At 44.0% G+C, this 16,561-nt stretch overlaps 1 protein-coding gene across 3 annotated transcripts in view; it reads right to left on the bottom strand.

Moving 5' to 3' along the window:
• The window catches only part of TMEM214 (transmembrane protein 214), a 268,669-nt gene that overhangs the window by 144,688 nt on the left and 107,420 nt on the right, over positions 1 to 16,561 (bottom strand). For all 3 annotated transcript variants that reach the window (XM_033938430.1, XM_033938429.1, XM_033938428.1), the window contains exon 7: positions 10,220 to 10,301. In XM_033938430.1, the coding sequence (XP_033794321.1) occupies positions 10,220 to 10,301 (82 nt within the window). The remainder of the gene's footprint in view (positions 1 to 10,219; positions 10,302 to 16,561) is intronic.

Raw genomic sequence — 16,561 nt, 5'->3', positions numbered from 1 at the left:
GCTGACTTGCTAGCCTGCTCTTCTCCAGCCCATCCGAGGGCTGCTAAAGGCCAGCGTGTCCCGGCTCCTCTTCAGCCCACTGCGGGCCGCCGAAAGCGTTTTCTCCGCTCCAGCGACTTCAAGGCAGAGGAAGGAGGAAGCTTCCTCCATCTTGTCCCTCCTTCCTCCGCCCGACGCCACTCATGCAGGAGGGATCTGACCTGCCCTGCTGACTTGCTAGCCTGCTCTTCTCCAGCCCATCCGAGGGCTGCTAAAGGCCAGCGTGTCCCGGCTCCTCTTCAGCCCACTGCAGGCCGCTGAAAGCGTTTTTCCCCGCTCCAGCGACTTCAAGGCAGAGGAAGGAGGAAGCTTCCTCCATCTTGTTCCTCCTTCCTCCGCCCGATGCCACTCGTGCAGGAGGGATCTACCCTGCCCTGCTGACTTGCTAGCCAGCTCTTCTCCAGTCCATTCGAGGGCTGCTAAAGGCCAGCGTGTCCCGGCTCCTTTTCAGCCCACTGCGGGCCGCCGAAAGCGTTTTCTCCGCTCCAGCGACTTCAAGGCAGAGGAAGGAGGAAGCTTCCTCCATCTTGTTCCTCCTTCCTCCACCCGACGCCACTCGTGCAGGAGTGTGCGGACCTGCTCTTCACTAGAAACTCTGCCCCCACAGCCCACCCAAGAGCTGCCAAAGCCCCTGCAACTTGGGCTCTTCGCTGCCTCACCTCACCGCCCTCCCCCCTCCTTGGCCTATCAAGGTCCACTGAGGGCCTCCAGACTCTCAGCTCCCCTTACCCAACCCGGACTCTGCCCATTGTCAAAGTTTACCACTGTTTATACCCCTGTTTCTGCACCATATTTTACTATTGTATTCGCTCATGTTTTGATGCTAAACTTTTTCTGCTTTTTTTTTTGCTCAGTTCTGCTCCAAACTGTACTCTCTGCCAAAGGTTTTTTACCAGTCTCTCACTTTTTCAGTTGCCCCGGTTCCCCTAGCACATCCTGGGCTACACACATACCTTAACCGTGCAATCCCCCTGTTACCCATTTACTGCCCCAAGCCTCTCCGCTCTAGGCACCACATGGAAAGCGCTTAGCCGCTAATTGTCCTCACTGATACAGCCCCCCTTTAGTCCTAAAAAAAATAAATAAATAAACAAAACAAAACAAAAAACAAAAAAAGCCTCTCCTCCCTTCTCTCGGCCCCGTACTTAGTCAACTTAATTTAAGTTCCCCTGCTCCTTCCTCAACCAACTCTACTCCCCCTTGCTGCATACTCTCACACACCAACCACCCCGCCATGAATCCATCCTTCTGGATCCTTCTCCTCCTACTCTGCTCACCTCTCTATCCTTCCCTCTGTCTGAAACCTCCCTCCCCCAACCTACTCGACCCCGCCAACACCAATACCATCTGCCCCGGACTCAGAATCCCCACACTGATACGCACCAGAAATTCTCCTCCCAAGAAAAACACCCGAAAAGTCAACCAAGATTCTCTAAAGCCCCTGCCCCCTGCCAATCTTCCCAACACTGTCCCGGACTCTCTCACCCCAGTCCCGACACTTTACTGCAATGCCAGATCCGCATGCAATAAGACCCAAATCTTGAAAGACCTTCTAGACGAGCTCGACCCTGGATTCCTGTGCATCACAGAATCATGGATCGCCAAAGATGACCTATTCACACAAAATGAACTCCTCCCCCATGGCTACCAAGGCCTCTTCTCCCCCAGACCCAACCGAAAAGGAGGTGGTCTGGCACTCCTCTACAAATCTTTCTTCGACGTCCAGCTCCTTGAGACGGGCACCCATGCTTCTCTAGAATATTTGCTTGCCTCAGTCACTGACGAACTCCGCACCCACCCATTGGGCATCCTAATACTATACCGACCACCCACCCCTTGGACCAAATCTTCCAATCTCGTCTATGAGACCATAACAAATGCCTTCCTTAAATTCCAAAGACTTCTGATTGTTGGTGATATCAATCTCCACCTCGACGACACAATAACAATGATACATCTGAATTCAACAACTTCCTTACCTCTCTAGGTTTTCCCTTACCCACCCCATCCCCAACCCACGAAAAAGGGCATACCCTAGACTTCACCACCTTCATTGATCTTACCGCCTTCAAAACCTCAACCGACGACACTCGCTGGGAACAAGTTAACACAAACGGTTCCTCATCCCCCGCCTGGAAGCCGAAATGTGGAGTCCCGCAAGGCTCACTCCTCTCCCCTATCCTTTTCAACATCTACATGTCCTCTCTGAAACTCCTTCATCTATCCCCCCTAGAAACTCTCTACTCCTATGCTGACGACATCCTCATCCTCCTCGAAACCGACGCGAACCTCTCGAACCTCGCTGAGAACATCTCCACATGTATTACGAACTTCCAATCCTGGGCCCAATCTGTACAAATGAAACTGAATGAGTCCAAAACCAAACTACTTTGGCTCGGCCCAATTTCAGATCATTTACCCACCTCCATCCCTCTACCTTCCGGCCCCACTCTTCAGCTTGAGTTTTCAAGCAAAGTCCTAGGCATCATCTTAGACTCCTCTCTCTCCTTCAACGATCACCTCAACTCCCTGGTAAAAAAATGCTTCTTTAGCCTCTATATGTTGAGGAAAGTAAGATCTTGCTTTCATCATTCTCATTTCGCCATCCTCGTTCAATCCACCATCCTCTCTAGACTAGACTATATAAGCCTAACTAAGAAAAACCTCCATAGACTTCAGCTAATTCAGAACGCCGCAGCCAAGCTTATTTTCGCAAAAGGCAAGTTCGATCACGTTTCCCCACTCCTCTCCAAGCTTCACTGGCTCCCAGTATACTCCAGAGTCCTCTATAAATGTGCCTGCTTAGCCTTCAAGATTCTACATGGCGTCCTTCCTCCTGTTATCCCACTCTTCTGGAATTCCTCAAACCCGCTCTCTTCTAGACCCTCCCAAAAACTGAAACTATCTTTCCCATCTATAAAAGGTATATTCCGCGCAGGAAAACTTGGAACATCCCTCCCCTTTAGAACCACGGAACTCTGGAACAACTTCTCATCCCCGCTCAGAAATTCTAGCTCCTTCCAATCCTTCCATAAACGCTTGAAAACTTGGCTCTTCTCAAAAATCTAATCACCTCCCGTTCTCTAGTACCCTGCCCCTCTCTATCTTCTCAGTCCCTCTCCTATATCCCTTCTTTGTAGTTCCTTTCCTCTCAACCTCTGTAAACCGTGCCGAGCTCTGCGCATGCGGAGATGGTGCGGTATACAAACCTAAGGTTTAGTTTAGTTTAAAAGAATATGTCAGCACAAAAAGATGGTCAGAGAGGTGAAACTCATTTTTGACCTCTAGATAATGCAGAAGAACTCTGTGGACATCCAGTTGCTACAAAAGGCAGTCTTGTTTCTCAGAACCAGGAGGCTGAAAACAGGCAAATGCATTTCCTGAACAACATGGAATGTTGACACCACCTTCAGCAGGAACTAAGGAACTGCAGAAAAGATGACATGTAAGTAAAGGTGCTAGTATATAACCTAACACTAATTACCCAGCAGTATATAAATATATAATGAAAAACAATCCTAAATACTGCAACTAACTAGCAGTGCACTTTAATGTTAATAGCCCTGAGGATTGGAAGGGCTATGGCCTCAGAATCGGAGCCTACGCATCGCAATAGCAATCACAGGCTAAGAATAGTGCTTTTGAAACTTTGTAACCAAGTGCAGTAATTGAAGCCTTGACTATTTGAATGTCCTAGTGGCCCTGACGCAGCGGATGACTTAAAACAGTAAAACTCCGCGAAACGCTGGCCGCGTCGGCATATGAACACTAGTGACCGTTACTTCCTGTAAAGACAAATCAGCTATAAAACTAAGTTGCTTTTTTGGTCTTTGTTTCTTTACATTATGGCTTGCACTTATTTCATATAAACATATGGGGTGGTAGATTTAAATGCTTTTGAAAACTCTTTAAAAAAATTTTTTCTGCATTGATGTTGGCCGATGATTGGAGCAGGAGCGAATATACTACGCAGACTATTCTTAGCCTGTGATTGCTATTGCGATGCGTAGGCTCCGATTCTGAGGCCATAGCCCTTCCAATCCTCAGGGCTATTAACATTAAAGTGCACTGCTAGTTAGTTGCAGTATTTAGGATTGTTTTTCATTATGTAAGTAAAGGTGACCAGAAAACTGCCTTTAGCATGAGGTCCAAGAGAGAAGCATCTATCAGAGGCTCAAAGCCTTGGAAATGCCAGAGAAAACCAAGTTAAGGTCCCACAAAGTGAATGGTGATTTAATTGGGGTCCAATGCGAAGAGCATCTTTCAGAGATCTGACCACATCAGGGTGCGATCCAAGCAAAGGACTACGGTCTCGGGCTGTGAAACCAGAGCTCAATGAGTTGGACCTGAAGAGAAGCCATGGTGAGGCCCTTACCAAGGCCTACTGGGAGAAATGCTAGCACTCAAACAGGAGCAGAATATGGTTCCATACTTTCCTGGTCACAATAATTTGGAGAATCTTCCACAACTTAGCATAGGTAGACACAGAAGTCGACTTCTTATATTTCAGAAGATTACAGTAGAGATGACTCCAGTAGAGTAACCTCTGAATTCTAAAATTTTGCACTCAATAACCATGCCATAAAAACAAAGCGATTGGGATACTCCATATAGACTGGACCCTGAGAGAGAAGGTCTGGAATAGCCTACAACCGAAGGTCTAACCTACACAAAGACACATTAGAGTTGCGTACCGTGGTCTGTGTGGCCCATCTGGAGCCATCAGAATGACCCTTCCCTGAAGAGTCGCAAGTCAGCCTATCATGGGCCAAGGACCAACAGATGCACACAAGAAAGGGCGGATGAGGAAAAGGTGGGTAAAGAAGGGAGTGAGTGAGGGGGTTCTTGGCTCTGGACCGCCGCCTACTTCTGCTGTTTCGGGGCTTGAAAGAGGGGGGACAACTTTGCATCTCAGGACTGCCTCTGCACTTCGGGGTGCTTCGGGGTGGGAGGGGATGTAATTGAGATCTGTGTTAGTCTTAATCAACCAAAAAGCAGAGTTACTTACCATTAACAGGTGTTATCCAGGGACAGCATGCAAATATTCTCACATGTGGATGATGTCATCCACGGAGCCTCGGTACAAATAGTTTTAAAAGTTCATTGCAACTTTAAGAACTTAAAGTTCACAAATTGCCCGCACCGCACTTACGCGAATGCCTTCCTACCTGATGCAGGCTCGCAGCTCCTCAGTTCTGTAAGCAAGCTAAGAAGCCAACCAGGGAAGATGGATGGGTTGTGAGAATATCTGCCTGCTGTCCCTGGATAACACCTGTTACAGTAAGTAACTGTGCTTTATCCCAGGACAAGCAGGCAACATATTCTCACATATGGGACTCCCTAGCTTACTAGAATGGAATGGAGGGAGTGTTGGCCATTAAGAAAATAAATTTTTTCAAGACTGCCTGGCCAAAATCACCCTCCCGTCTGGAATTAAATTCCAGACAACAATGAGATGTGAATGCCTGAACTGAGGACCAAGTAGCAGCTGTACAGATTTCATCAATAGGGGTTGAGTGTAGGAAAGCAAGTGAAGCTGCCATAGCTCGGATTTGTGGGCTGTGACGCAACTCCCAGTTGCAGCCCAGCCTGAGCACAAGAGAAAGTGATACAAACCACTAACCATGTAGATATAGTTCTCTTGGATCTGAAAATACTTTAACAACGAACAATTCAAACTCTAAGTATAAGCGCTAATCCTTGGACTCCTGGACTACTTTAACATCCTATACCTGTTATGCCCAACCCACATGCTAAAACAATTACAAACAATCCAAAATATAGCTCTTAGACTGATTTACTCGCTGAAAAAATATGATCACATTACTACTGCTTTCCGAGATTTACACTGGCTCCCAGTACAAGCACACATACAATACAAATTCTACTGCACCCTATTCAAAGCCCTATATGGAAACTGACCAAGCTATCTGAGCAACTGCCTAATCAGGAAAAACACATCCAAACAAGGAGAACTCATGTACACTTTACCCATCCCCAAAGGTATACAAAGCAAAAAAATATATGAAGGTATGTGGTAAACAAATAAATGGAAACACTTTTAAAACAGAATGGTGAAGTTTCTGGAATCCTGTGGATTACAGAACCGGAGGCAATATGGATTCACTAGAGGTAGGTCTTATCAGACAATTCTGATCAATTTCTTTGACTGGTGACCAGAGAATTGGATAGAGGGAGTGCACTAGATATGGTGTATTTAGATTTTAGCAAAGCCTTTGACAGTGTTCCACACAGACGTTTAATAAATAAACTGAGTGCCCTCGGGAAGGGTCCCAAAGTGACGGCTGGGTCAAGAACTGGTTGAGTGGAAGGCGACAGAGGGTAGTGATCAATGGAGATCACTCTGAGGAAAGGGATGTTACCAATGGTGTGCCTCAAGGTTCTGTTCTTGGGCCTACTCTTTTTAATATTTTTATAAACGATATTGCTGCAGGACTGTTGGGTAAGATTTGCCTCTTTGCGGATGATACCAAAATCTGTAATAGAACAGACACCTAGGATGGTGTGAATAATAATAATTTCTTTTCTTGTATACCGCCCCACCAACAGTTCTAGGCGGTTTACAACAAAGAAACAAACATTTCAGCAGAACATACCATTTTTTTTTTCTAGTAACAAACCAACATATTATGTACTCTTTCTCTCCTAAACATTTTCTTCTGTGGTGCTAGGTCATCTAAAATTTGAGTTCTTAAAATTTACCCAGTCTGATAAAAAAATTTTTTCTTGTCCCTATATATTTTTCAATTCATAATGAAAAATAACATGAAAAAAGTCCTGGTGAAGCTTGAAGAATGGTCTGAAATTTGGCAGCTAAAATTTAATGCTATGAAATGTAAGGTTATGCACTGGGCTGCAAAAACCCAAGCGGGTGAAGAATTTAAGTGCAGATGATCTTAAGAATGAAAAGGTGACGGTGAAAGCTAGAAGGATGCTAGGTTGCATAGGGAGAGGTATGGCCAGTAGGAAAAAGGAGGTATTGTTGCCCCTGTTTACGACTTTAGTGAGACTTCATTTAGAATACTGTGTACAATTCTGGAGGCTGCACCTTCAAAAAGATATAAAAAGGATGGAGTCAATCCAGAGGAAGGCTACTAAAATGGTGCGTGGTCTTTGTCATAAGGCATATGGAAAAAGACTTAAAGATCTCAATCTGTATACTTTGGAGGAAAGGTGGGAGAGAGGAGATATGATAGATACGTTTAAATACCTACGTGATGTGAATGTACATGAGTTGAGTCTCTTTCATTTGAAAGGAAGCTCTGGAATGAGAGGTCATTCGATGAAGTTAAGAGGTGAAAGGTTCAGGAGTAATCTAAGGAAATACTTTTTTACAGAAAGGGTAGTAGATGCGTGGAATAGTCTCCCGGTGGAGACAGAGACTGTGTCTGATTTCAAGAAAGCCTGAGGTAGTCATGTGGGATCTCTTAGAGAAAGGAAGAGATAGTGGTTACTGTGGATGGGCCGACTGGATGGGCCATTTGGCCTTTATCTGCCATCATGTTTCTATGTTACTGTTTGCCCTGGGATTAGAAGCATGGAATATTGCTACTATTTGGGTTTCTGCCAGAAAATTCATTGCCAGAGAATGTGGTGAAAAAGCAGTTAGCTTGGCAGGGTTTTTAAAAATGGTTTGGATAATTTCTAATCTAATCTGAGTCGCACTATGCCTAAACAGCTTCAAGGTGACTTATAATATTTTGAGTTACAGAATGAATATACTACTTCAGAGTAGTTTGAAGAGGTCAGAATTATGGATAGAGTAATAGAGAATCTCCTTAAAGAAAAGTCCATAAGTCATCATTAAGGTGGACTTGGGAAAATCCACTGCTTATTTATAGGATAAGCAGCATAAAATCTGTTTTAATCTTTTAGGATCTTGCCAGATACTAGTAACCTGCTTTGGCCACAAAGCAGGATACTGGGCTAGATGAACCATTGTTCTGAACTAGCATGACTATTCTTATGTTCTTATGTATTTCATTTTCCTTTTAATATTCTTTGACTGTTATATAGCTTTGTAAACCATTCAGTGTGTTTACTAAATGAGTTGAATATAAAAAATTGGCCAAGTTTAGAAACAGCTGGTTCTAAGTCTAAAACACACAGTCAAGTGTGTCTCTGCATACTGAGCCTAAAGCAGAGACCCTGAACGCTCACCTTAAAGCATCATAGATTGTCTGAGTCCTGTGCTTTCAACACTTCTACTTGGCTACTAATTCATCAAGTTATATGGCCTGCTCTGCTGGTAAAGAATCTGCAAACTTCACTACACCGTACACCGAGTTATGCAAGAAGAGGCTCATGTAGAGTTGGTAGGACTGTATCCAGGATATGAGCACACAGCCCTTAAAAGCCTTCCTCACAAAACATAGAATCATGATGGCAGATAAAGACCAAATGGCCCATCTAGTCTGCCCATCCGCAGTAACCATCATCTCCTTCTCTCTCCAAGAGATCCCACATGCCTATCCCAGGCCCTTTTGAACTCAAAAACAGTCTCTATCTCCACCACCTCTTCTGGGAGACTATTCCATGCATCTACCACTCTTTCTGTAAAAAAGTATTTCCTTAGATTACTCCGGAGCCTATCACCTCTTAACTTCATCCTATGCCCTCTCATTGCAGTTTCCTTTCAAACAGAGTCCTAGTATCCTCATCCCAAGGGCCCAAGGCATGGGTTCTTATACTCTTGGCTCTTGAAAACAGTATGGAATAGCAAGGAAGCTACTAATTCTTGAATCTGGGAGCATTCCAAGTCCACTCTCCTATGTACTGGCTGCACAGAAAGAGGATCTCCCAATTTCTCATTTCGCTGCTGAAGGATGCTATGCACAGGCACTGTGCAGCTTTCTTAGGAAGCATGCCATTGTCAAGGACATTCAACATCTTGGTCCTGGGCTCATCCTCAACATTGAAATTAAATGGAACATTCTTAACCATCTCCCTCAAAAGAAAAACAAATAAAGAGCTCTTCTGATAGAGAAATTCTCCTTTCCTGAGAGTTCCTCTGGTTGTAGACACTCAAGAGCGGTATCCGATACAGACTTGGCAAAATATTCCTCAAAGGAAGGCAGTCTGTCAGGCCACTGGACTCAAGTCCAATCTCTGGATTGAGTGCGCCAAAGGACAGGTCCCTTCCTAGACTCCAGAAGGGCTTCTTCTCCCGATGGGAAAGAGTACTTCTTCTTCCAGTGCCAAAATTAGCATCCGAGAGGAATAGTAATAACAGGCAATGGGCAAACAATGGGCCTCCAGGAATGGCTGGGGCATTACCACAGTTGACACCAATTCCCTCAATGTTTCAGCATCACGCAGAGAAAAGCTGCTTGAGGAGGGCAGGCATCTATAAAAGCAGGGCCAATGTCAGTGCCAGGACAGCCTGCAAAGATAAAAGCCAAAATCGGAAGGCTAGCACCAGCTTCAAAGGAGACTAGCACATCAGCACCAACTGCACAGAGGGTGAAGTGGTACTTTTGGTGCAGACATTTCTTAGATACCAGAGATACCAGTTCCCCAGAGCTCCTGGCACTATACTTCCAAGTCTAATGTCAGTGTTTCTTTGCCTTTGCTCAATGTTCAGAGTCCTTCAGTACCGACAAAAACATGTTGAATCCTTGCATGTCCTTGATGTTGGGTCCAATGATACCCATCCTGATGGGCTTTATTAACACAACGTCAAGGAAAGCAGAAGCCTCCTTAGCACATCCCCAGCATCTGGTCAAAAACTATGGGGAAACTAATCATGAGGAAAAAAGGGAGAACAATGGTAACAAGATCCCTTGTACTCACAGAAAACCTAAGAAAAGAAGGCACACACAAAAAAGGGCCATGCTCAGGAGAGCCAAAACCCATGTGACTGCTGTGTTTCACATTAAAAAAATAGACTGCTAGTCCCATAGAGTTGGGTGCAAAGCATCCACACGTGCTCAGTACAGGGCTGCCAAAGGTTTTTGAAGATTCCAAAACACTGAGTATTGTCTGATGGATTTGCACATGTGGTAAGTGCAGTCCTGCTTATCCTTGGAGAAAGCATTACATTCAGCATCTCACTGTATGCATAGGGAAACATGCTAGGAGACATGCATCTCTATCACAGGATTTATAGGAAAAATAAAAAATAAATGCTAATCTGAACAAGCTATGGAAATAAACTTACATCAAAAGTCGGTCCAGGTATGCAATAGCATATGGAGACAAAGACTTGGTTCCCAGAACTGGAAGCATAATTCCAAGCCATACTGAAAAGAGAAGACAACAATGGTATAACATTCCAACTAACTTTTTATAGGCATGTTAAGGAGTAAGATTTCCCTATTAATGTATCTTTCATTGTACAAAACAAATGGTATGAAAGGGCATATACTACCTACATAGATTTGACTTATTTTTAAAATTTATAAACCACTTAAATCTAAGTGGTTTCCATAAAAAACAAACCATACATAATATTCAAGCAAACATCACAACACAAATTATGACAATTACAACAAACTTAGTACATTTTACAAACTTAGTACATTTTACAAACTAATAATAATCAACATAAAATATATATAAAATCCTTCATGCCCCACACCTATAACACTCTAGGTAAGGCCATAAAAGGAACACAAAATTTCTCTTCAGAATTTACTAAAACTGGATCATTGTTCTTCCATAGTGTTGTCATCAAAAAGCATCCACAAATAATTGTGTTTTCAGCATTTTTTTTAAATTTGCAAACGATCCATACAAAGCCTCAGGGCTACAGGGATAGAATTCCAAAGCTCTACCCCAGTTATAGAAAGCACAGATGCTCTGGATCTTGCATAATGAATACTGCCCTCCTTCACAGAATCAGCCTTATCCCTCCTTCAGATCTCAAATTCTACTTGGCTGATAGATCTTCCAAAGACTGTGAAATGAAAACTTAAAAGGGATAGACCAATATAAGGTCTGATGCACAGTAGATAGTACTTTGTAACATATTCATTGTTGTATAACTTTAATACCGGTGTAATATGCGCTCTCTTTGGTATTCCAGCAATTAGTCTCGCTGCAGAATTCATCAACTGTTGTAGTGCTTTACATTTAACTTTGGTCAAGCCTAGGTGGAGCATATTGCAGGTAATCCAATCGTGTTAATATCAATGCCTGGACCACAGAACGAAAGCCACACGGCAACAGCATTGACCTCAACTGATAAAGCGTGTGCAACTGTGAATACCCTCCCTGGACAACCCTGAGGATTTGTTTTCTCAATGAGAGTGCATAGTCTAAACAGACACTCAAAATTACCATCTCTCTTAACTGCTATTTGCAATCCTTGCACCATAAACACTGTTGGCAATTTCTCAACATCTTCACTGCTCACAATAATTTATCTCCGTTTTCCCAACATTCAATTGCAATCCATGTTTGTCCATCCATGCAGTCACATCACTCATATAACTGTTCATAACATAACTTTATTCTTCTATACCGCCAACAATCAAATGACTTCTAGGCGGTTTACACAGAAGAGAAACTGGACAATCAGCGAAGTATAAATTATTGAGATGTTATCTAAAGTATAAAATTATTTTTAAAATTAAAACTTCAGTTAAGAAATGAATTTATCAAATAGTACAGTCTTAATCCCTTTTCAAAATGTGCTGTAAGATTGCATGGTTCCATTAATATATTTGCCCAACCAGGACTGTTGTTTACTTGCTTGGAATGCTAGAATCCTATCCAAAAAAGACCTGTTTCTACAGCCAATGATCCTAGGACAGGTAAATAAATTGCAATTCCTGGTTATCCTGGTAGGGATGAATAGCACAAAATGAGATAAAAGGTAGGTTGGGGCCAGTCCCCAAACCGACTTAAAACAAATACAAGAAAACTTAAATATTACTCGTGCTTCTACTGGCAACCAGTGCAGCATTCGATAATGACCAACGCGGTCATTTTTCCTCAGCCCAAATATCAGATGAATAGCCGTGTTCTGCACTATTCTCAACTTTCAATATTTTATTTGGTACTCCTAAATAAACAATGTTGCAATAGTCCAATATAGATAACACTAGTGCTTTAAACAATGTTGCAATAGCCCAATATAGATAACACTAGTGCTTGTACCAATAGTCTAAAGCAGGGGTGTCAAAGTCCCTCCTCGAGGGCCGTAATCCAGTCGGGTTTTCAGGATTTCCCCAATGAATATGCATTGAAAGCAGTGCATGCACATAGATCTCATGCATATTCATTGGGGAAATCCTGAAAACCCGACTGGATTGCGGCCCTCGAGGACCGACTTTGACACCTGTGGTCTAAAGGATGGAGGATCAAAATAATTTTTTGATGGTCTTTAATTTCCATAGTGCAAAAAAGCACTTCTTTACCACTAAATTTGTATGTCTCATTGTTAAATGAGAGTCTAAAATGACTCCTAGAATTCAGATCCTTCTCAACTTCAGACACACTTTTTCATTGGAAAAAAGAACAGGATGTCATCTGGTAATGCAAAATTGGTAATGCATACCTAGGTTACTAAATCTTTTTTCCCAGTGTTGCCAAGTAAATATTAAATAAAGCCGATAGGGCGGATTCCTGGGGAACACTTTTTACTATAATCTTTCTGTCTAACACAAACAGCACAGTTACTTACCGTAACAGGTGTCATCCAGGGACAGCAGGCAGATACTCTCACATGTGGGTGATGTCATTCACGGAGCCTGGATACTTGCTTGTGAAACTTGGAGAAAGTTTGCAACTGCCGCACTGCGCATGCGCGAGTGCCTTCCCGCACGATATAGGGGCGCGTCTCCTCAGTTCAGATAGCTAGCTAAGAAGCCAACCAGGGGAGGTGGGTGGGTGGGTTGTGAGAATATCTGCCTACTGTCCCTGGATAACACCTGTTATGGTAAGTAACTGTGCTTTATCCCAGGACAAGCAGGCAGCATATTCTCATATGTGGGTGACCTCCAAGCTAACCACAATGGGATGGTGGGAGTGTTGACAATTTAGGAGAATAAATTTTGTAAAACTGCCTGACCAAAATGGCCAACCCGTCTGGAAAAAGAATCCAGACAATAATGAGAGGTGAAAATATGAACCGAGGACCAAGTGGCAGCTTTGCAGATTTCCTCAATAGGAGTAGATCTAAGGAAAGCTACTGATGCCGCCATCGCTCTGACTTTATGGGCTGTGACTTGACCCTGTAGATGCAGTCCAGCCTGAGCATAGCAGAAAGAGATGCAAGCAGCCATCCAGTTGGAGATGGTGCACTTGGAAACTGGATGTCCCAACGTGTTTGGATCGAAGGAGACAAAAAGTTGACGAGCAGACCTGTGTGGCTTAGTACGTTGCAAGTAGAAAGCCAAAGCACGCTTACAGTCCAGAGTATGAAGAGCTGTTTCTCCAAGATGAGAATGATGCTTTGGAAAAAACACTGGAAGTCCAATGGATTGGTTGAGATGAAATTCTGAAACCACTTTAGGTAAGAATGTAGGATGAGTATGGAAGACCACCTTATCATGATGGAATACTGTGAAAGGTGGGTCCACTACTAAAGCTTGTGGCTCACTGACTGCGAGCAGACGTGAGACCAATGAGAAAAACCACTTTCCAAGTGAGATATTTGAGATGAGCTGAAGTCATTTGTTCAAAGGGAGGATGAGCAAGAACAACACTGAGATCCCAAACAACTGGAGGCTGCTTGAGAGGTGGCTTGACACTGAAAAGTCCTCTCATAAATCTGGAAACCACAGGATGAGTAGAAAGGGGTTTCCCTTCTATAGCCTGATGGAAGGCAGCAATTGCACTGAGATGAACTTGAATAGATGTGGATTTGAGGCCTGATTGAGACAAATGCAACAGGTAATCCAAAACTAAAGACAAGGAAGTAGACTGAGGCTCCTTGTAATGAATAATTCACCAAGCAGAAAATCTAGTCCATTTCTGGTTGTAACATTGCCTAGTGGTAGGCTTCCTGGAAGCCTCTAAAATGTCCTTGACAGATAGAGAAAACTGTAGAGTGGCAGTTAGGAGAGAGGTACCAAGCTGTCAGGTGTAGAGACTGCAGGTTGGGATGAAGTAGAGACCCCTGACTCTGTGTAAGCAGAGAGGGAAACGCTAGCAGAGGTAGTGGCTCCCTGCTGCTGAGTTGAAGCAGAAGAGAGAACCAGGGTTTTCTGGGCCACTGAGGAGTTATCAGAATCATGGTGGCATGTTTGTGTTTGAGTTTGACGAGTGTCTTGAGAATGAGAGGAAATGCATATAGAAACTGATTCGTCCATTCCAGGAGAAAAGCATCTGCCTTGAGGCGATGAGGAGAGTATATCCTGGAGCAGAATTGAGGCAGTTTGTTGTTGTGGAGAGATGCAAATAGATCTATCTGAGGAGTCGCCCACTGAGAAAAAATGTGCTGGAGAGGCAAGGAATTGAGTGTCCATTCGTGAGGTTGCAGAAGACGACTCAATTTGTCCGTCAGACAGTTTTTCTCTCCTTGAATATAGACCACTTTTAGAAAGGTGTTGTGAAGGATTGCCCAATTCCACACCTTTTGAGCTTCCTGTCAGAGAGGGACAGGTTCTGTTCCTCCCTGCTTGTTGATGTAGTACATGGTGACTTGATTGTCCGAATGAGGACTACTTGAGCATGGAGATGCTGAAAAGCTTTGAGAACATTGAAGATTGCTCTGAGTTCCAACAGATTTATGCGACACTGACGAGGAGTGTGTGGCACAATGGTTGGATCTACAGCCTCAGCAACCTGGGGTTGTGGGTTCAAACCCTGCGCTGCTCCTTGTGACCCTAGGCAAGTCACTCATTCCTCCATAGCCCCAGGTACGTTAGATAGACTGTGAGCCCACCGGGACAGATAGGGAAAATGCTTGAGTACCTGATTGTAAAAACTGCTTAGATAACCTTGATAGGCGGTATATAAAATCCTAATAAACTTGAAACCAATGGCCTTGAGTAGGGAGACCATCGAGAGGAGCCCCCCAAACATAGGTCGAGGAATCTGTCATGAGGACCTTCTGATGAAGGGGCATTTGAAACAATAAACCTCTGGAGAGATTGCAAGAGAGCATCCATCAGTGGAGAGACTATCTAAACGAAGGAGTCACTGTAATGTGCTGAGAGAGTGGTTCTAAAGCCTGTGCACACTGAGATGCCAGGGTCCACTGAGGAATTCTGAGGTGAAGTCTGGCAAAAGTAGTCACGTGAACTGTAGAGGCCATGTTACCTAGAACCATCATGTGTCTCACTGAAAGTGAAGTCAGGGATGACACTTGGTGACAAAGTTGAATGAGAGCATCCTGACGCTACTGAGGAAGGAATGCTCTGAGTTGCACAGTATCCAGTACAGCTCCAATGAACTGTAGAGTCTGAGAGGGCTGTAGTTAGGATTTTGGGAAGTTGATTTCGAACCCCAAGCTTTGGAGGAACCAAGTAGTCTGTTGGATCGCTACAATAACCCCCAAGATGTTGAATCCCCCACCCCCCGAGATGTTGAATCCTTGATGAGCCATTCATCCAGGTATGGAAAAACCTGAAGACCATGGTTTTGCAGAGCTGCTGCTACCACTACTAGGCACTTGGTGAAGATTCTGGGAGACGATACCAGGCCGACGGGTAGTACTCTGTATTGAAAATGAATGATTTCCCACCCGAAATCTGAGGAACTTGCGAGAGGCTGGATGAATGAGAATGTGAGTATAAGCCTCTTTGAGATCCAGAGAGCATAACCAATCGTTCTGATGTAGGAGGGGATACATGGATGCCAGACACAGCATCCAAAATTTCTCTGACAAGCAATTTGTTGAGTGCTTTGAGATCCAAAATAGGTCACAGATCGCCCGTCTTTTTCGGAACTAGGTAGTAACGGGAGTAAAACCCCCTGCTCTGCTGTTCCAGAGGAACTGTCTCGATGGCATAGAGACGAAGCAGAGCTTAAGCCTCCTGAAGAAGGGCGGTCTGGGAAGGATTGGAAGGATACTCTCTTGGAGGAAGATCTGGAGGACCTGGATGAAATGAAGAGAGTAACCTTCCCTGATGATAGAGAGGACCAAGAGGTCGGATGTAATGAGTTCTCATCAATGATAATAGAGATGGAGACGGCCCCCTTTGGGAAGAAGAAAGGGCAGAGGTAGAACTACTGAGGTTATGCTCTGTGTGAGATGGTCAAAAAGACTGAGAGGCCTTGGGTGCAGCAGGAGTCTGAGTTTTTTGCTGATGTTGTTGCTGCTGTTGTTGTTTCTTAAGAGGCGGCCTTGAATAAGAAGTCGCCTTCTGAGAGAATCGCTCTGGTAGGATGGAACAGGCCTAAAACCTTTGGCAGTGGCAGGCTTTGGATTTGGTGGAAGCAAAGGACTTCTCATGTTCAGATAAACGCTTGGTAGCTGCCTCAATATAGTCATCAAACAAGTCATTACCCTGGCATGGGATGTTAGCCATGCAATCTTGGAGATTCGGGTCTATGTCCACAGTGCGATACCAGGCAAGATGATGCATGACCACTGAAAAAGCAGTGACTC

This window comes from Geotrypetes seraphini, chromosome 3 (genome assembly GCF_902459505.1).
Source record: "Geotrypetes seraphini chromosome 3, aGeoSer1.1, whole genome shotgun sequence".
In the NCBI taxonomy this organism is placed as follows: domain Eukaryota; kingdom Metazoa; phylum Chordata; class Amphibia; order Gymnophiona; family Dermophiidae; genus Geotrypetes; species Geotrypetes seraphini.
Note: the sequence above shows the minus strand (reverse complement) of the source record. Positions and strands in the feature narration are given on the sequence as shown.